We start from the raw sequence: 21,442 nt of genomic DNA, 5'->3' as shown, positions 1-21,442 counted from the left end.
GTCGCCTCCGGGGTCAGTTCAGAGTGCGCCGCGGACGTTGCCGCCATGACGCTCGAGGCAAAGTAACCGCGCTTGGCGGGAGCCGGGATTGGGGCTTTTCGCCGCGGAGTCGGAGACGATGCCTAAAGCCTGCTCGGCCGTTAACTGTCCCAACCGGGACACGCGGGAGAACCGGGCCAAGGGCCTCTCCTTCCACAGGTCTGCATCTGAATACCGTAATGGGGCCTCCTCATGGAGAGCGTGGCTGGTTCTAAGCCTATTAGCGGAGGGGGCGGGGCTTTGGTTAACAAGGGGCGGGGCCAGGTGTGGGGTTGTGGGCGGGGCTTTGTGTCAGTCGGTGTCGTCACCTTCACCATCAGCCCATGTGGGGAAAGTCAGTGGGATTTATAGTTTCCCATCTCTTCTTCCTCCAGCTTCCCCAAAGCCCATGAACTGAGGAAGAAGTGGATGCTGGCTGTGAATCGCATTGAGCCAGGCTCCAGGAAGCTGTGGATCCCAGGCTCAGGCGCCTGCATCTGCTCAGATCATTTCTTCCAGGATGACTTCGAGGTGTATGGAGGACAGAAAAGGCTGAAGGCGGGCGTGATCCCCTCCGTGTTCTCCTTCAAGGTATCCTAGCACCAGAGAACGGAGGAGAGTGCTGCCAGGCAGGGCCACCAAGTAACCAATGCTCTACCATGGTTTAAGGCAGAATATTAGCCTCCATCTGTGATTGCTCCCCCAGTGGTGGCCACCAGCTTAGGTGCCTATAAAAGAGGATTCATGGGTCTGCACTGCTGTCAGAGGCCGTGATGCTTTTGAATGCCCAGCAGGGGTGCCAATTTAAATAAAATATTGTGGGGGCCCAGGTAAACCCCGCCCTGCATAATCAATCACATGACACAGTGCACACACACCATTTGAATAGAAATGCCCATCAACATTGTGGTTAAATATTTTATTGTGGGGGCCAAAGCCCCCACAGCCCCTAGGAGTTGGCTCCTATGATGCCCAGTTGTATAGAAACCATGTGCTCCACCAAATTCTTAAAGACTGGGATGAATGTCCACATTCCCTCCCACTGATAATTTTTCTGCACAGACAAGTGTATACCTAAAATATCAGAAAGCATTTCTACATTTGATCACCCACCCACAGTCTGAAGAGGCACAGTCAGCTAACAGTCGAGTTTAAACATGAGGATTTAGATAATCTTATTTCCCACTTTGCTTTTAAAAGTATCAGTTGTAACTAATCATGATGGTCATAGGCCAGCTCCAACTGTCTCTGAATTGCCATTTACTGGGGGGGGGGGGTTGCCCAGAGGCATCTGGTTGGTAACTGGGAAACAAGATGTTGGTCTCAGTCAGGGATGGAGAACCTCAGGCCTGGTGACCAAACACAGTTCTCCAAACCTCTCTCTCTGGCACTTGGAACTCTTCCCAGGTGATACCCTTCACACCCTAAATATTGTTGCCTAGTTGGAATTCTAATGATGTGGCTTGCTTGTCTCAGTGGCGTAGCGTGGGTTGTCAGCACCCGGGGCAAGGCAAGTAATTTGCACCCCCTAACCCGTGGATTTGCGCCCCCTAACCCGTGGATTTGCGCCCCCTAACCCTAACCCCCAGATGTTGCACCCGGTGCGGCCGGCCCCCCCCTGCACCCCCCACGCTACGCCACTGGCTTGTCTGGATAGAAGATAAAGAGAGGTGTATGAGTATGTGTGTGTATAGAAAGGTTAAATTTGCATTCATTACTCTGCCTTCTTTTGCTGCTGCCTCACCCACCACTGACATGTGGTGCTCAAAAGGAAATAGGTAGCCTGGTCTGAAAAAAGGTGTGCCACTACTGGTCTAAACAGCCCTTTGATATGATCCAGCAGGGCTCTAAACTTTGACATGCTGGTCATGTGTTTTTGTCAGCAATTGCTACTCTTCTTCTCGTGTGTGTTGATGTTCTTGCTCATGATCCAAGCCATGCTGCCTTATTTCACGGGGTAAAAACTGTTCCTTTTACCAAGGCAGACAAGACTGCAAGCAGTCATAATAAAAAAAAGTGCTGCTGACACTATGTTGGTACACTTGAAGATTATCTCACACCAATTCATGTTGTTGCCCTTGCTCTGTTCCCAGCAACAAGTAGCCTCAAAGTTTGGAGAAGTGTTTGATTCCCTCTCCCAGTGCATCAACAGCATGATCCACTGGAGGGAGCCGTAATATTATTATACAATATATGCTGTGTGGTGGAGGACATGTCAGGTGCTTGGAGTAAGAAGATACCAGAAACTTAAGGGCACAATCCTACAGTGAAGATTATTATTGTTATTATTATTTATTCAGTTTATATACCACCCTTTATCAGAAGATCCCAGGGTGGTGTACAACATCAAGAACATATTTCACGGAGCATAATAATAAAAAGCATAATGCAGAGCATAATTATAGATGCATGCTAATAAAATATTCACAATAACAGTCCCTGCCAAAAAACACATTTAACAAGTCGTAGATTATTTAATGGCTGAAGGCCTGGGTAAAGAGGAATGTTTTTCCTTGGCGCCTAAAGACATGTAATGATGGTGGCAGGTGAGCCTTTCTGGGGAGAGCATTCCACAGATGAGGAACTACTACAGAAAAGGCCTGCTCTCTGCTGGTTGAGGGGCTGCAGGGTTTAGGAGAAGCCCTGCTGCACTTTTCTAACAAACCAGGGCTTCTCCTGCAACCCTTGTGCTCCTAGCACCTATAATTGGATGTTGGGGCTTGGAGGGGTGAGTGGGAGGCAAATGCCCCATTGGTGGGCATCCTTCACTATTACATTTATATCCTGCCTTTCCTCCAGGAGTTCAAGGTAGTATACATGGTTGTCCCCATCTCCATTTCACTGTTGCAACACACCTGTACAGTAGGTGAGGCTGAGAGATTGTGACTAGCGCAAAGTCACCCAGTGCAGTTCATATCCGAGTGGGGATTTGAACTCCGTTCTTCCAGGTCCTAGTCCAATACTCTCCCTACTACGCCACACTGGCTCTCATTCCAGGCATAGTCCTTAACTGGTGGGCTTTTGGATGTTTCTAGGGGCAGTGAGTTTGTGTCTGTTGTGTTTATACTGCTTTTGGCGTTTCTGTGCTGTGTGTTCCACACCACACTGTTTCAGGTTGAGCTTGCATTGGGTGTGGCAGCTATTCAGCCAACAAAGTGGTGACTTATCTACTGCCTCTTTGTCATAGCACGAGAATAGGATTGTTCTGTAAATACACTTCCCCCACCCCTGCACATTATCTAATTGCGCTGTTCATTTCTATGCTTCTGGAAGATTTGCTTGTACAGTGGTACCTCAGTTTAAGTACTTAATTCGTTCTGGAAGTCCGTTCTTAACCTGGAACTGTTCTTAACTTGAAACACCACTTTAGCTAATGGGGCCTCCTGCCGCCGCTGCGCCGCCAGAGCCCGATTTCTGTTCTTACCCTGAAGCAAAGTTCTTAACCTGAAGCACTATTTCTGGGTTAGCGGAGTGTGTAACCTGAAGTGTATGTAACCTGAAGCGTATGTAACCCAAGGTACCACTGTAATAAAATGTCATCTCCCCCCACCCATTTCCTCTTTATGTCACAGTGTCACTCCATATTTCATTGCTGTAGGGTAGGAAGGTTTTAACAGTAACATTATATTGGCACACAGGAAGAATGGAGGTTATATTTAGCTATTATTTCCATTGTATTCAACTTTTCTATACCACCTTGAGCATTAATTCAAAACATGTTGACTGACCAATTTATGTGTATTTCAGGGTATCTCTATGTTTCTATTTCTTTTTTAGAGTTCCTCTACTTGATCCAGATTTTAGTTTCCTCCAGGTTGCTTATTAGGTTCACATAACGGGGGGACGGACATCTAGAGGGTTGGGGTTTTGTTTTTTTAACACTGGAGTGCTTTGTGGGGAACCCTGCAATATGCAAACCCACACATGATTGCTCGGCAGACAATGGCCACTTTGTGTAACGTTTCACTGAGTTTGCGCCACACCCTGGTTGCAGTGTTTCCATTTCTGCTTGCAAGTTCAGGCAGAATCTATTCAAGTTTAAGAAATTTCAGGTCTCACTGATTTCATGGCCTCGGCTCTGTATACCTAAAAGAGCAGCTTCGCCCCCATCATTCAGCTCTGAGGTCCAGTTCTGAGGGCCTTCTGGTGGTTCCCTCATTGTGAGAAGTGAAGTTACACGGAACCAGGCAGAGAGCCTTCTCAGTAGTGGCACTCGCCCTGTTGAATGCCCCCACATCAGATGTCAAAGAATGAACAATTACACAACTTTCCAAATACAGCCCTGTATCGGGAAGTTTTTAATGTTTGATGTCTCACTGTGTTTTTATATTATGTTGAAAGATGCCCAGAGTGTCTGGGGCAAGCCAGTTGGATGTCTGTGGTTTAAGTAATAATAATAATAATAATAATAATAATAATAATAATAATAATAATAATTAATATTATTCAGTGGGAGAGAATTTCATTGTAATTTAATACTACAGTTACACTAGCTGAGTGGGCATGGGTTGCTTCTCAGCTCCATGCCCTATTCTGGAGTGGGGAATTGGCTGGTCAGAAGATTTGAGGGTCCTTATGTTCCCCACCACCCAGGGGCCAACTTTAATGGGTGGATGGGGTTGCCCACCTGTCAGTCAGCCAACATCACCGTAATGTCAGGTGACCCATCTTCCTTTGACCTGCACAGCTTGAAATCAAACCAAGGGCACAGTACTTTGTAGGTGCCTGCAATCAGCTGCTTTGCAAGCAAGACCGTTTTTGGCCCAGCTTTGTCTTTGTTTGCCTGACACCTGATGACGTCCTGATATGACATCTGGTGTAGGACAGATGGGCTTGGATTGACCAAAATGCCTTCACAGGCCAAATGGGGCAGCCTGGTGGGCCTAAATAATCTTGCAGGCTTTAGAGCCCCCACTACTGCTGCTATGTCAGGGGTCAGCAACCTTTTTCAGCCGTGGGCCGGTCCACTGTCCCTCAGACCATGTGGGGGGCCGGACTATATTTTTTTTGGGGGGGGGGGAATGAACGAATTCCTATGCCCCACAAATAACCCAGAGATGCATTTTAAATAAAAGGACACATTCTACTCATGTAAAAACACGCTGATTCCCGGACCGTCCGTGGGCCGGATTGAGAAGGCGATTGGGCTGCATCCGTCCCCCGGGCCTTAGTTTGCCTACCCCTGTGCTATGTATTAGCTGGAGAATTCCTCATCTGAGGATGACCTGGAGCCCCCAGTACTTAGCAAAGCCCCAGACCTGACTAGATCTGGGGAGATGAGTAAGTTGGGACTCTTGGACAAGGCTGCTGTGGGGCAGTTGGCACAGTGGGAGAGTTTGGCCTCAGAAGCTAAGGCTGGGTGCACCCTGAGCTTGTAGGAGCAACAATGTTTTAAACAGCAAATGGAAACCTGTCCATAAAGGGAAGTACTAGACTTGGGAGTCTTTCTTTGACAACAGCTCATGAAACTCAGCGGGACCCCTGGGTGTGGTTCCGGTAGCTCCAGCTCAAAGACCTCAGCACCAGGCTGGAACACTTCTTGCCTGGACCTTGAACTGCCCCTCAACTTGCCTCTTTCCGGCACCACTTGGGATCGGCTCTTTATGTGCTATGGGAACAACATGAGTGCTGTGTTGGGTGGGATCTTCTTCCTTTCCTTTGCATGTTTTGGCTACAAAATTGTGTTTGAGAGCAGCAAAAGGAGTCTTGAACCCCTGCTTATTGGGATGTTTTGGGGCTTCCAGCAGCAGAGTTACTGCTGGTTTCTCATGTTGTGATGAAGGGGCATCTGCTCTTTGTGTGTGTGTGTGTGTGTGTGTGTGTGTTTGAGTCATTAAGAGTTCGCTGGTTCCCTCCATTTGTGGGCACCATCACCTAGAGTCCCTGATTGGTGGGCTTTGGCAGAGTTTCTTAGTACTGTACAACATCAGAACATCATGTTTTCTGTCCTTGCTAAGACGTTTAAAAGGGGGGGGGGAAGACTGTGTGTCCTTCACTCTTTATATCTAATCTTTTTTCCATGCTTCCATGGTGTAGGGAGGTGTTTTTCTGGAAGTATTGCTGATCCAATCTAAAAGAATCTCTGCACAGATTAACGTTTTGGTTTTGCCACAAGAGGGAACATCAGATTTGGCTGCAATGTGGGGCCTTCCCCCCCCCTTTATTGCTGCTTGTATTCATCAGTGCATAGGCTGCCCAAAACGTAGCTCCCTGAGGCTCTCTGTCCTGTGTTTCCTGTTGTTTTCTTTCAGAATGGGTATCTGTGTGCCTCTGAAGCTGCAACATAGGCACACTGCTCTTAACTGCCAAGTGTTTGTTTCAGGAGAGTGCCCTGCCTCCTTGTCTTCAGTCCCTGAATAATACAAGCACTGTCCACGAAAAGTTTCAGTATGTACAGCTGTTGTTAAATGTCATGCTACAGCAGGAACAAAATGTCCAAGAGGGCAGGGTATCCTGGGTTACATTAAGATTTGAAGCAAGTCCCTAGCAGCATGTGGCTTGTTACTCTTTGAAGCAAGATGCTGGGCTAGGTAGATCTCCTTTGTGGATTGAGGCAGAAGATCTTGCGCTACCTATGGCAATTGAAAGCTTTCATCTTGGGTCATAGAAGGTAGAAGGAAATGACAAACACAGAAGATGGCCAGGGGCAGAGGTGGGAAGCATCCCAAAAGAAGTGATTTTATCCAGATGCAGCCTACCTGGCTGTACATGGCTTCAAGCTTCAAAGTGGCCTGTTTTGTAATCCTTCTCACAGAAGGAGAACTGAGTTTAGTTTGATGCCTTTGTAGAACAATCACAAGCCTCTTAAAGAACTAGGCAGATGCAAAATGCTTTCTAAATGGAGTCGTCTTATTTGGTACTGTTAGGACTTTCTGACGGGTTTCTCTCAGCCTTGATATCTTGCTCACATCTGGGAGAGGCCTGGGTTACTGCATGAAGAAAGCAATGGTCTCTGGGATCCTCAACATCTGGTTTGGATTAGTGAGGTAACCACAACATCCTGTGAGAAGGCCCTGGTGTAATAACTGGATTTGCTACCTCAGTCCAAAAAGTGAGCGCCTGGGGAGAGTGCACCCTCCTTGCCTCTTTCCAAAAGTTGAAATAAATTCATTTGAATGGAAAGTCATTTGAATTTTTTATAGCCAAAGGGGTGGGGAAATGACATTGCACAACTCACAGAAGCAAACTAACTTCCCAGAGGTTTAACTCTTGTCCTCCTTGGTGTGAGTCATGCTGTTCTAGAGGGGAAAGAGTTGTGGTACAGAAACAAGAAGGCTGGTTCTCGTCCCTAAATCTTACCCAGGTCCCTCAAATCCCTCATAATTTCTGTCAGCATTCCTAGTCTCTGACAATACAGAGCTGCAGAGGTGGATGCTTCCGATCCCATCCCCTGGTTTTCTGTGAAGGCAGCAGAAATGTAAGAATTGCTGGCGTTAGGGATGTTTGTCTTCCTTGTACAGGACAGGAAAGGCTTCCTGCTAGTGACTCTTCCCTGGTCAGGAAAGCTGTAGTGCAGCTCACCTTGGCAGCTTAGCTGGACTTTTTAATTGTCTGCCTTGCTCAGCAATTTGGGCCATACTGAGGGATTTCTGAGCTGCAGCTTGGTTCTCATTTACTAACCTCAAGGGCTCTCCTACCAGATCTCCTTTGTCCCTAAAATATGTGCTACCTCAAGTTCTGGTCCAGTCTAAAACCTGCAACCTCTAAGGGTTGACTCCAACTAAATTCTGCTTGGTGTAGGCCCATTAAAATTAATGAACCCAAGTTAGTCATGTCTGTTAGTTTCAGTGGGTCTCCTCTGCATAGGAATAAGATTTGATACAGCCTCACTTTTCCATGGTACTTTCCCCTTCTCATTCAGCAGTGTTAGGAAACCTCAGGTTTGAGGGTGAATGTGGCTCTCTAGGCTTTTCTTTCAGGCCCTCATGGCTCTCACTAGGCCACACCCTTCATTGTCACTGTTCTGTGCCCTCCTTGAGAACTGTTGCCTGGCTGGAAGATGTCTGTGATGATACCTTTTGCTTGTGTGAATGGAAAGAAGTGTGTATGTGGGTGTCAGGGAGTACAGATTGTTATGACTTTTGCATGACTAGGGTGTAGCCTATGGTACTAAGATCAGAGTCCCATCCGGTGCCCCACCCAATTTTGCCCTGGCCTCCTCCATGGCTTGCATATGGCCCTTGTAAGGTTCTCCATGGGGCAGTGCAGCTCTTGCGCCCACCCCTGCTGCTCAGGAAACAATGGCTTCTAAGAACATCCGTGAAATGAAGAAAAATAAGCTGTAGGTGACTGTGTTTATTTTTGAAGACAGTTGAGTAGATAGACGCATTTCCTAGTATGTAATCCACTGAACATAGGTGCAAGAGCGTGAATTGAAAGTGGGAATATGGGAATGAAAAAGGCACATTGCCAAAAACAGCAGGATTCAGAATAGGGAGAGGATTTACTTAAACTTGCAAACTTGGGTTGAAGGAAGGATAATGCAGTAAGGGAGGACGTGAGTTTGGGAATTGGTAGTGGGCCTTGGGGGTGTATGTATAAAGGGAATGGAAGAGAAGAACTGTGGTTCATCAGCTTTTTGCTCAGTAATAGCAGGAACTGGAAAGCTGAAGAAGTGCCAACACATTTTATGAGTCTCTGATTCAGCTGCTCGGACAAAGGGTCATATAGTGAAAAAGGAGCCACAAAAGAACTTCTTTATCCAGATACCTGCTAGGACAGACCATTTGTTGGCAATAGAAGGGGTGTCCAGATGATAGCCTGACATGAAATATAGTATGTAGAAATGGAAGACAGGAACAAGGAAGTGATTGCTGTACTGGGAGCAATATTCAGTGGGGAAATCTATTTATTAAAGTGCTTAAATGTATGTTAAGTGTTGTACAATATATTGGTCAATATATTGGCACCCTGCCAAAATTAGCCCACACTTCAACAGAGGGACAAGACACAGAAGAGTCAGGGAATAGCAGGAAAAAGGTGGTCAGGCAAATGCACCAAATTCAGGGACACTTTAAGTAGCAGTAGTTTTTGAGTTATTTATTTTTTAATTATACACACACACACACACACACACACACACACACAGGATTTATCTTATTTTGAAAAATTGTATCCCACACTTCAGCTGATAACTCTCCCAGAGGAAGACACATTGCAGAGTTTCCCTTCTTTCTTATACACTTTGTTATCACACATTTCCAACAGTCCTATCCATATTTAGTCAGAGGTTAAGTGTCATTGTATCCTATTGGTTGTGCCCCTCTTTGTGTAAGTGCATTTAGCATTGCAGCTTTTGATCAAGGTCAAGGTCTCCCAGCACTTTTCCTGTTCTGCCACCGGCTTGTGGGCTTAGCAGAGGATTTCCATAGTCCTAAAACAAAAAAAGGGACAGCTGCAGAGATGGATATGGTTCCTGCTACGTCAAAGTGGGGGCGGGGGGAATATGCTTAGGTGTGCTGCAGTGGGGTGGGGGAATGTTCCAAGCAGTTTTTGATTAAGAAGCATTTTATTAAGAATCATATTCATCTGTGCAATTTTCTTCTTTTTCTTTTGTCTTTAGTGTATTTTCTGTAGCTGTCATTGTGCATAGATTTTTATAGTCCTTTCTAGTGTACCCTTTAGCCCAACAGCATCGGAAATGTTTTAGGAAGTTTGATATATACGACTAACAGTTCACAATAATCTGCACCTGAAGAACTGGCATGCTTGAGATTAGGCCTCTGTCTGAAAAGACTGCAAAGCTTTACTTCCAAAACCAGTTTTCCTTCCATATCCCACTGATAATAATGGGGAAGCAAGGTGATGCAGGGGCAGAATATTTGCATTGCATGTAGAAGGTCCCCGGTGCAATGTCTGGCATCTCAAGGTAGTGCTTGAGAGCAGTACATGTGAAAAGGATCTAGGAGTCTTGGTTGACCACAAACTTGACATGAGCCAACAGAGTGACGCGGCAGCTAAAAAAGCCAATGCAATTCTGGGCTGCATCAATAGGAGTATAGCATCTAGATCAAGGGAAGTAATAGTGCCACTGTATTCTGCTCTGGTCAGACCTCACCTGGAGTACTGTGTCCAGTTCTGGGCACCACAGTTCAAGAAGGACACTGACAAACTGGAACGTGTCCAGAGGAGGGCGACCAAAATGGTCAAAGGCCTGGAAACGATGCCTTATGAGGAACGGCTAAGGGAGCTGGGCATGTTTAGCCTGGAGAAGAGGAGGTTAAGGGGTGATATGATAGCCATGTTCAAATATATAAAAGGATGTCACATAGAGGAGGGAGAAAGGTTGTTTTCTGCTGCTCCAGAGAAGCGGACACGGAGCAATGGATCCAAACTACAAGAAAGAAGATTCCACCTAAACATTAGGAAGAACTTCCTGACAGTAAGAGCTGTTTGACAGTGGAATTTGCTGCCAAGGAGTGTGGTCTCCTTCTTTGGAGGTCTTTAAGCAGAGGCTTGACAACCATATGTCAGGAGTGCTCTGATGGTGTTTCCTGCTTGGCAGGGGGTTGGACTCGATGGCCCTTGTGGTCTCTTCCAACTCTATGATTCTATGCTGGCTAAAGACTCCTGCTTGGAACCATGGAGAGTTGTTGTCAAATCAGTGTAGGCAGCACTGAATTGCGTGTCTCTGTTCCGAGAGTCCAGAATTCATTCCCTTCCCATGCCTGACAGCTGGTGTTGAGGAAAAGGGATGTGTCTTAACCTTCAGACTATACTATTTCAGAGCACAGGTGAGGAATTCTGTGTTTGAAGTCAGACACTTCACTGGAAAACCAGCACACCACAGAGGAGGCTAAGAGAACAACTGTCTCTGACAATGTTACCTTTATTGTGCAGTGAATTAGGTTTGCAGTGGATGGCTATTCTAATACGTAAGCCCTCATCTGTATTCTGGTCTCAGAAATGCCTTTTTTTCTTCATTTGAAATAAATCTGGGTTTGCCTGACAATGAGTAAATAACATAGAGAGTAGGTTGGATCAAACATAATGCCACAATCTACACATGTCTACACATAAGTAAATCCCACTGACTTCAGTGGGACTTTGTGATAAGTGTATCTAGGATTGCAACCCAGTGGTTAACTTTTCACCCAGTTAAATTGATGAAACTTAAGATAGTCATGAGTAAGTTGTGTGGGACTAAGGCATAACCTGGATCCAGCCTCTAATGTTTGAAGTATGCTTAATTAGTTCCAGTAATGCCATGGCAATGTTGTTGGGGATTATTTTTTGTTCACTTTTGCCTTCTACTACAGCATTAGCTTATCCAGTCTGTTTCAACCAGGCCTTTTTCTTTTTTTGGTCAAATTGCTATGTCTAATTCATTTGAACTCTTTCTCAATACAGGAACCAACAAAAGGGAAACATCCATCAAAGTCTGTCAAAACCATGGGCATCAGTTGGCCAGTGGCTAGTATCAGCGAAGCTACTCCAGCAGCTGACTCATCTCCTGCACAAGCCAAAGCAGTAGGTATACCAGCGAGGGTAGCTGGTGCCTTCTCCAATGCCAGCAATGCAGCTGTTGGGAAGGACTTTGGGGCAGAGGTCAAGGGCCCCACACAGAAGAAAGAGCAGGAGAACACTAAACACAGCAGAGCTGGCTCCAAATTACCATATGAAGAGCCCCTCCTCCCCACCAGGAGACTGTTCAGTCCAGAATCTAAAATTACAAAACTGCGTGTCACTAAATGCTGTAGCATGTAGCTTATATTACCATTGGGACTTGGACAAAGCCTATAGCAGAGATGGGGAACCTCAGGCCCATGGGTGAAATGTGGCCCTCCAGGTCCCTCTCTGGTCCTCAGGACACTCCCCAGGCCACACCCACTCTTCCAAGGCCACATCCCTAATTGTTCTTAGATTGCATCCTCCTTGCGTGTTTGTGCCTGGCTGGAATGTATCCTTGACCTCAAATAATGCTTCTTGTGGGCCTGGATGGAGGACAGAGGTGTGTAAGTGTGAGTAGAAACCAGCCTACTGTACAAAGGTAGAACTTTACATTCTTTGCTCCTGGAGCAAACTGCAGAACCTGACTTCCATCACGGTATCCTAAGTTAGCTTTAAAGAGGGAGAGTGGCCACATCCACTAACTATTGTGATTCTGATGGGAGAAGGGAGTCTGGGAAGGGTTTACTCTGGCTGTGGTGAGAGGCTAAAAGGAAAATCAAGGCAAAGGAGAAAGGTGAAGTCAGTTTAGTTTTCAGGAATAAGCAAATCCAGCCCTTTGTGGAAAATCCACATGGACAAACATCGGGTGCCAGGAGGACATGGAAGTTATGGTGAGAGAATTAAAAAGATGAAGCAACGGGTCTTCTTTGTCTTCCTGTAGGTGGAACTCATCCAAGCGGAGCATCAGTATAGCCTGAGTGAAGCTATGGGCAGCAGAACCAAGTCTCTGATCCCCACCGGCCCAGTGCAGGGGACTGAACGGGAGCAGGACGCAGCCCAGCGCCGCCTCTCCTATTATCAGCAGGAGCTGTGGAGTGTGCTGGAGAGCCTGCGGGAGCAGCATCTCCTCCAGAAGGACATGGAACACATGCTGCGCTCCCAGTTCAGCGGTAAGCACTGTAAGCCTTGCCAAAGGGGCTCTTCTTCATGCCAGAGGACCTTTACAATAAGACCAGTGCAGTTTCAGAATCATTCAAGGTTCCAAGGAGGGAGCCATGATACAAACCAGCTTCAAGGCTTGGTTAAGATGAGTGGGGTAATTTTCACAGCCCTTTAGTGGCTCACGTACCAGAAGTAATGTATTTAGTGTTAACTCTGGAAGACAAAACTATGCCTCCGGATGTATATTTTGCTTTAGGAGGCTTAGTTTGGTCAGTATCAAGTATACCTTTCCAGAGTTAACACTAAATACATTGCTTCTGGTAAATGTACCACTGTAGCTGCTAGAAGGCCATGACAAAATTGTGTCCTGGGCTTTTTAGACTCATCTACCCATGTACTATCTGAAACCAAAGGAGTGCATTGGTTGCCAGATGTGGAATATATTGGCATTGTTTCAGCCCCCCTACCCCACTTGATTGTAGGGATGCAGGTGGCGCTGTGGGTTAAAGCCTCAGCGCCTAGGACTTGCCGATCGAAAGGTCGGCGGTTCGAATCCCTGCGGCGGGGTGCGCTCCCGCTGCTCGGTCCCAGCGCCTGCCAACCTAGCAGTTCGAAAGCACTTCTGGGTGCAAGTAGATAAATAGGGACCGCTTACCAGCGGGAAGGTAAACGGCGTTTCCGTGTGCGGCTCTGGCTCGCCAGAGCAGCGATGTCACGCTGGCCACGTGACCTGGAAGTGTCTCCGGACAGCGCTGGCCCCTGGCCTCTTAAGTGAGATGGGCGCACAACCCCAGAGTCTGTCAAGACTGGCCCGTACGGGCAGGGGTACCTTTACCTTTACCCCACTTGATTACCTCCTCAGCATTTCCGACTGGCCAGTTGTGCTCGGTATGCAATTGCTACAAATCTCCCCCACTTCCCCAAACCCTTAATAACTTTAAGTACACCCTTCTCTGCTTTCTTGGTCACCCAATCCTCCTGGGTTTTGGACTCAGTTTCCCTCCCCATGAAAATAGAGGATGTTGAATCTTCTTCTAGCCCCCAGTCTGAACGCAGCAGAGTCACTGCTGAGGCCAATGTTAAAGACTCTTCCTCTGCAGCATCACCCCAAATTAGCTTCACCTCACTGTCCATCCCTTGCTTGAGGAACCCTCTTTACTTCAGCAGACCTGCAGCTCACTTTGCAGTGTGAGGGAGCCCTGTGCGAGAACTACCCAGCTGCCACCCGCAATTTTGCCGTCTCGCTGCATTTGTTCTCAGCCAAGGCCTATGAATTTGTGAAGAAGACATTCCAGCTCCCAGAGGCCACCACCCTTCGCACGTATGTCTTTCTTATTTGTATCTTATTTGTGTTAACTAGGGGCAAACGTTGCAAAGCAAGAGTGCACAGACATAGGCACTATATATGCATTCTAGCTTGCTGAAGAAACTACTTTTTCCAGTGTGACACTTTTAAGATGGGAGAAAAGAAAGAGGGGTGGAGAATGCCTGAAAACACATTACTTCGTTATGTCGGGACACCTCACGTACAGACCTAGAGGAGCTCCTGAACGTAGTCTGCAAGCTTTCTGTGTAAGATTTGCCACTGACTGCTCAGACATGGATGACCTTGCTTGGGCCATCTTCTGAAGGACCACAATGGCAGAGGATCTGACTTGCAAGCAGAAGGTCCCTGGTTCAGTCCGAGAGCTGGGAAAAGGCTCCTGCCCCAAATCCTGAAGGGTTTCTGCCAGCCAGAGCAGACATTGTGGAACTAGATGAAGCAGTGGTCTGACTTGGTATAAAGCAGCTTCCTCTGTTCTCATGCTACACAAGGAAATTCCACATCAAACAATCCACAAGGGCAAATATGAAGTTTGAGGTGCAGAGGAGAGAGAGAAATTCAGCCAAAGGTCCAGATGAAAAAAAGGTTTTTCACAAGCTGCAAAAACTCCTAAGAGCTGCCGTAGATGTTATCTGGAGGGGAAGGGAATTCCACCCTCAGAGGCCCTGTATCAAGGATGCCTTCACTCAGGTTGCCGGAAACCAAATTCCAGGGAAATGTAACAATCCCTCAAGGAAAGTAGGGCAAATTCCTTTGTTCCAAAAAGAAGAGGCCAAATCTGAAAATCCGGTTCCTCAGAGGAGACATTTGCAGATCCCCTGGAAAAGCTTTCATTAAAAATGCAATATTGGGCAAATGGAGGAAATTGTCAAACCATGAGGATATGACTGTTGGTAACCCAGGATTTAGGGCTGGATGACTGAGATAAAAATGAGTTTGACATCCTGCAAGGGACAGACGGATGCCTGTGGCACCATGAAGACTATTGATGCATGGACTTTTGTAAACAATAGTTTAGGCTGCTGCCCAACACCATTTATTCTGAGTAAGCCCCATGGAATTCAATAGGACTGACTTCTGTAGACATGGCTAGGATTGCACTGCTACTTCACCAAATGCAATTGGTCAAGAAACCTCTGGCCTTGAAGGCATGCTGGGGGGAAATGGTTAATCTTTCATGGTTACTGGAATTGAAACTTGAAAGATTTGAGTAATGTACTAGCCAACTGATTGATCACTTTACATGGGTTATTATGGGAGGAATTCAGTGTAGCCCTAAACAGATCACACTGTCAACTCAGGCTTGCTCTTCTAGGGGTTCTCCTGACCACCTCAGAGCTGATATCAGAGGTGCAGGGGGCATGCAGTGGGAGGATAGGGAGAAACCTTCATTGCACTAGCAGAAGTCCTTGCACAGGCTTCCACAAGTGAGACTGGTTAGTTGAATTGGGCCCTATGTTCATATCCCAAATTCCTCCAAGGAACCTGAGGTAGCATACTTGGTTCTATGTCCAACCCCCATTTTATCCTCACAACAACCCTGTGAAGCAAGTTAAGCTAAGAGATGGTAACTGACCCAAGGTCATCCAGGGAGCTTCAGGAGTGAGTCAGAATTTAAACCTGGGCTGTCCCTTGTTTAGTACAGCATGACAGTACAACCTCTGCACTGGCTTGGCATCACATTGTTGTATGGAAGCAATTTGAGAGAGGCAAATGATGTCCAAAACTCTGATCAGGGGAAAGCCAAGGTGAACAAAAAGACTTGAATGTAGTGTGCCCCGTGTGTGTGTGGTGTGTGTGAGAGAGAGAAAAGTTAAGCTTTTCATCCATTGGAGGTTAAAGTAAGATCAGATTTATTAGCAAGAGGAAGCAGAGGAATGGACAATTCACAAGGAAAAGGAAACAGCTGTGCTAGTTGATAAAACTAGACTTTGGAGGTATAAGCATCACTGCAAGCCTCTAAAGGTTTTCTCAGAAATATGTCTTGCTCTCTCAAAAAAAGTATGATCTCTCTCTCTCTCCCTCCCACGTACGTACATTTAGGATTGCAACCTAAGAAAGATAGTCTGAATTGGTTGGTCTTCTCCCATCCATCCAAACACTCAGTGGCACCAAAGAAATAAGCTAAAAAATATCATAAGACGCACATGCCACTTAACTACAATACAGTGGTGCCTCGCAAGACGAAATTAATTCGTTCCGCAAGTCTTTTCGTCTTGCGAGTTTTTCGTCTTGCGAAGCACGGTTTCCCATAGGAATGCATTAAAAATCAATTAATGCGTTCCTATGGAAACCGAACCACCTTCAGACCAGGTCTGGGGACAGTCTGTCCCCCGACCTCTTCTGAAGGCTGGCGGGGGCGAAAGTCTTTGCTTCCCCCCCGCCTGCCTTCCCGGGACAGTCCCGGGGGCTTTTAAAATGCTGGCGGGCGGCAGCGAAGCCTTCGCTGCTGCCCGCCAGCATTTTAAAATCGCCCCGGAACAGCGGAGGAATTCTCAGCTGTCCCGGGGCGATTTAAAAGCCCCCGGGAAGGCAGGCAGGGGGACAAAGACTTTTGCCCCCCGCCCGCCTTGGGAAGAGGTCCTGGACCTCTTCCCAAGGTGGGCGGGGGGCAAAAGTCTTTGCTCCCCCCTGCCTGCCCTTCCGGGAGAGCGGAAAAGGCAGCGCTGCTGTCCAGGACCTCTTCCCAAGGCGGGCGGGGGGCAAGAGTCTTTGCTCCCCCCGCCTGCCTTCAAAAGCCGTCCGGGATAGCGGGAAGCGATTCCCTGCTATCCCGGACCGCTTTTAAAATGCTGGCGGTGGGGAGCAAAGCCTTTCGCCCCCGCCGGCCTTCCTGGACCTCTTCTGAAGTCCGGAGGCAGGGAAAAGGCTTTGCTCCCCACCGCCAGCATTTAAAAAAAGGTCCCCGAGATTTCCCTATGGGCTTTCGTCTTGTGATGCAAGCCCATAGGGAAAATCGTCTAGCGAAGCGTCGCAAAAACCGAAAAACCCTTTCGTCTTGCGGGTTTTTCGTCTTGCGAGGCATTCGTCTTGCGGGGCACCACTGTAGTCTCTATGTGGTTTACAGTGGTACCTCGGGTTAAGAACTTAATTCATTCTGGAGGTCCGTCCTTAACCTGAAACTGTTCTTAACCTGAGGTACCACTTTAGCTAATGGGGCCTCCCGCTGCCGCCACACGATTTCTGTTCTCATCCTGAAGCAAAGTTCTTAACCCGAGGTACTATTTCTGGGTTAGCGGGGTCTGTAACCTGAAGCGTCTGTAACCCGAGGTACCACTGTACAAGAGATATAATGTAAAATGGTAAAAATTGGTTAAAACACTAGAAAACCTACTCTGCTATGTGAGAGCCCAGATATGGGGGAAACAACTTTGGACTATGGAAACATCAAGAAAAGCAGACATAGCAATGGCGCGTGTATCACAGAACCACACAACCGGCACTTGGCAAAATCAAAGTACCGTGCTATAATGATGTGCCTCTTTAATTTCAAGAGCCAGAAACATCTTTCAGTGATAATTAAAATATAGGTGTTAAAAAATGAACTCATAAAATAGTGGGGTAGAGAGCGTTGGACACAATGTGGTGGGGATGTACACGTGGGAAAAGCACAGTACTATAGAAAGTCAATTGCGATTCTTCTTGTAGTTTACAGAAAGGCAACAATTAGACAGCACTAGGAGCCCATTGGGAAGCAACCTAATAGTGACCTACACAAACTGTGCCAAATGCACTGTTAGCCTAAAAGAAACCACATGGATGATTTGGTGTGTTGGGAAGAAAACAGGCTTTTGAGCTCACCTGATGGTTTATGGGAGATTTCTTCTTCTTCTTGATTTCAAATACAGTGGTACCTCATGTTAAGTACTTAATTCGTTCCGGAGGTCCGTTCTTTACCTGAAACTGTTCTTAACCTGAAGCACCACTTTAGCTAATGGGGCCTCCTGCTGCTGCGCTGCTGGAGCCTGACTTCTGTTCTTATCCTGAAGCAAAGTTCTTAACCTGAAGCACTATTTCAGGGTTAGCGGAGTGTGTAACCTGAAGCGTATGTAACCTGAAGCATATGTAACCCGAGGTACCACTGTACTGCAAAGAGAACCAGAGTATGAAAGCAGAACTGATGCAGGCTCTGCCATCCCACGTGGAACTATTCTCAGGCCCTCTAGCACAAGCATGGCCTAAAATAGTTTATGAAAGTAACATCATGCTTTGATTTTTCATAAGCACGAGGGCAAAGAAACATACTATCCTCAGGCTCTGGGGTTTGGCAGTAGAAGAAAGATTTTTGTTTGAACCAAACATGGAGCTGATTAGCTTTCTTTCCCATGCTTCTTCCCTCATAGGTGGCTCTCAAACCTGGATTACGAGCCGGGATTCAGCCAACAAGCCTTCGATGCTCTGGCAGAGAGATCTCAAGCAGGGGAGAAAACCTTCAAGTTGTGCTCTCTCCTTATGGGCTCAATCCCTTTGGAAAGAAGAAGCCACTATGACCCTTCCACCGGGCGTTTGCATGGTTTGATGGACTTTGGTGCTGGTAAATATGATGCGGATGAGGTTTCGGCAGCCGGAGAAGCCCTCCTGCTTGTGGCTGTTGGATTCCAAGGCCAGTGGATAGTGCCTGTTGGCTACTTCCTCCTTGCCACCCTTAGAGGTGACATACAAGCCCAGCTCCTATGCCACTGTATCCTCAAACTGTACGACATTGGCGTGCAGGTGGTCTCTGTGACGTCTGATGCCACAGCTCCCAATATCGAGACAGCCAGGCGGCTGGGAGTGGCGGTGGACGGCCTCTTTGTCAAGTCCACGTTTTTCCATCCAGCTACTCCTACGCTGGAAATAGCATACTACTTCGATCCCAGCCATTTGTTGACGCTGATCCACCGCTTGCTGCAAGCCGCCGGCAGCCTCCAGGTGAGCGGCAAGGCGGTCTGCTGGGATTACCTCCTGCATCTCGGGGCTCTGCAGGAAGAAGTGGTGCTCCAGGCGGCATGCCAGGCCGGAGCGATCAGCCCGCAGGAACAGCAGGTGTGGGGAAATGGGGCCACGCAGTTGTTCAGCGAGGGCACGGTTCAGGCTTTGCATTTTGCAGCGAGGCTCGGCCTGCCTCAATTTCAGGGTCATGAAGCCACTGCCCACTTTATCGGGCTGCTGAGTGCCATTTTTGACACGTGCAGCAGCTGCAACATCTATGGGAAAGGTTTCAAGGCACCCCTCTCCCGCGCTAGTGCCAGCGCCCTCAACAACCTCTGCAACGAGTACGAGAACCTGCTTCGCAAACTCCGCACTGCCACCGGGGAGCTGGTAGGGCTGAGCAGGCATCGATGGGGCTTCATTGGCTTCCTGGTGAACCTGCGCAGCTTTCAGTGGCTGGCGCAGACCCACCTACAGGCAGAAGACGAGCCCACCGCTTCTTTGCTGTCCTGTTGGTGGAGCCTGGACCCTCTGGAGTGGTGCAGGGGAGCCATACAGCAAGCCCGTGGGCACAAAGGTGTTGGCCCCGCATGGACCTTCCAGCGGGCGTACAGGCTTGTCTTGAACAGAGCTCTTTCTGGTCTGGGCCTCGATCCACCAAACCTGCTTGACATATCCTTACGCAGAAGAACTAACCTCCAGTTGCAGGCTTCCTGGCCTCTGGCTCGCGGGCAGATCTGGCGCTTGCCTCGGGGCACTGGGCCTCCACGAGAGACACAGGGCATAGCCCCAGCCTTTCTGGCCGAGTTGGAGGAAGACGCCATCGCCTGCATTTCCTGCGTTGTTTTGGGGAAGCTGATGCCCCTCCTCTCCTGCGCCGAATGCCGCGCTGCCCTCTTGTGCCCTTGTAAGGGTGTGCCCACGGGCAGTGCCCTGCTGTGCGTGGAGAGCAAGGGAAGAAAGTACCTCCCGGCAGAGTCCGTACGGAAGGTGATCCGCAGAGCAAAGCAGGTTGTTGGCCTGCCTTCCTTGTTCCTTGGAGACTCCAGCCACCGCGGGTTCTTGGCGCGGCAGCTGGCCATCTTGGCAGATGTGAGTGAGGAGCCCAGTCTTTTCTCATCCCTGGGCAACCACCTCTTTGAGAGCAACGCTGTGGTTTCCAACCATTACGTCACTCTGCTGCAGGAGCTTGTGCGAACCTTCTTGGAACTGTGGCTTGAGGCAGGGCAAGGGCAGTTGTCCACGCCACCGACTCATGAATGTAGCAGCTCTTTGAAAGTGGCTAATGGTAAGCAGCAGACAGGGAATGCAGATGGCCCCAGCAGGGACTGGCCTCAGCAAACGCGTGGACTCATGGAATGGTACATGCCTATTTGATGGTGGTGGGAAGCTGAATGCTTATGTTTACGTGGCCTTGTAAGAGAAGCGGTAGCTTATGATATGCTGCAAGCTGGTAGAAAACTACGAGGCAGCTTTGCACTTGGCTTTCTTATTGGAGCGGACACAGGCAGGGAGGGCCACGCGGAACTGACATGCAGGAAGGTCATTCTAACTTTTCACATGAAAGTGACATGTGTGTGCCTTTGAGAAGCATTTTTGCAGGGCTTACAGCATGGGGATCACAAAATTGTAGAATTGGAAGAGACCCCAAGGATCATCTAGTCCAGGCCCCCTGCAATGCAGGAATATTGGTATCCTATTTACATTGGCAAAGCTGGTCTTTATAAAGTTGTTTCCTGAGTGGATATTGGAATTTTGCTTATGGACTTATCATGGCTTCCTTTGTTGTGCAGTCCCAGCTCTGGAGTTTTAAGAACCATATGCCTTTTATCCAACTAGTCCCCCAAATTGGGACTTCCCCCTTCCCCAGCACTTTTGCTACCAACCCCACTCTGGTCTGTAGAAGCAAAGCTGAGGCAGCAGCCCAGATTAGAACATAACTCTTGACCTTTGGCTATCAAGAAGCAAAGTCCAGCACCAAGTGGCTGAAGCCTTGGGCCAGGTCAATAAACAGCACAGGAATGAGAGCGATTACTTGTTGCAACAGCTGCACTCCATATTTCAACAGACTTGCACCTGTTGCAAAACTTCAACCCCGAGGCAAAGCACGTTTGCTACATAAAAGACACCAACTACAGCAAGTGATCTTTGCAACTTCTTGCAAGATTGCTGAGGACCCGACCCAAAGTGGTCCACTGCCTAACAGTGGTGCTCTGTAAAAATAGCTCCATGGGGCATGTGAAGAAGTGAAGCGAAGGCAGTTCTTAGCAAACAATTATAGGCCGAAATGCTGTGCCATTCATTCTGTGCAAACACCACTAGCACCTCCTCTCACAACTATCCTGATGTAGCACAGGAGCCCCACATGTATAGTTGATGTACATCTGTTACCACAAACATAATGCCTGTTTGAGTGCTTTCCATCTAATCAGTGTGACTATACTGAAGGATACTATGGTTTGTCCTGTAACAGTCATATCAGATCCTAGTTGCACTTCTTAACAGCATAGTTTTCAATACCTCGCTTCCATATGAAGTCAGTACTGCAAACTATCAACAGATTCAGCAGTTGGGATAGGAGCTTATGTAATATAGTTGCTAGACAGGTAGTTGGGGTGCAATTGAGATGGCTAGTTT

General features: G+C 47.8%; 1 protein-coding gene across 2 annotated transcripts; it reads left to right on the top strand.

Annotated features, from left to right (window-relative positions):
* Positions 1–4: 4 nt before the first annotated feature.
* THAP9 (THAP domain containing 9) lies at positions 5–21,082 on the top strand. 2 transcript variants are annotated; one of them, XM_081901083.1, is made up of 6 exons: positions 5–198; positions 414–609; positions 11,368–11,487; positions 12,350–12,578; positions 13,735–13,891; positions 18,238–21,082. In XM_081901083.1, exons 1-6 carry the CDS (start codon positions 119–121, stop codon positions 20,180–20,182), a joined length of 2,727 nt encoding a protein of 908 aa, XP_081757209.1. In that variant the 5' UTR covers positions 5–118; the 3' UTR covers positions 20,183–21,082. The 2 variants fall into 2 exon arrangements, with proteins under 2 accessions (XP_081757209.1, XP_081757210.1); XM_081901084.1 differs by having other exon boundaries at positions 8–198; positions 13,738–13,891.
* Positions 21,083–21,442: the final 360 nt, after the last annotated feature.

This window comes from Podarcis melisellensis (assembly GCF_964234715.1).
Source record: "Podarcis melisellensis genome assembly, chromosome: 1".
In the NCBI taxonomy this organism is placed as follows: Eukaryota; Metazoa; Chordata; class Lepidosauria; order Squamata; family Lacertidae; genus Podarcis; species Podarcis melisellensis.
Note: the sequence above shows the minus strand (reverse complement) of the source record. Positions and strands in the feature narration are given on the sequence as shown.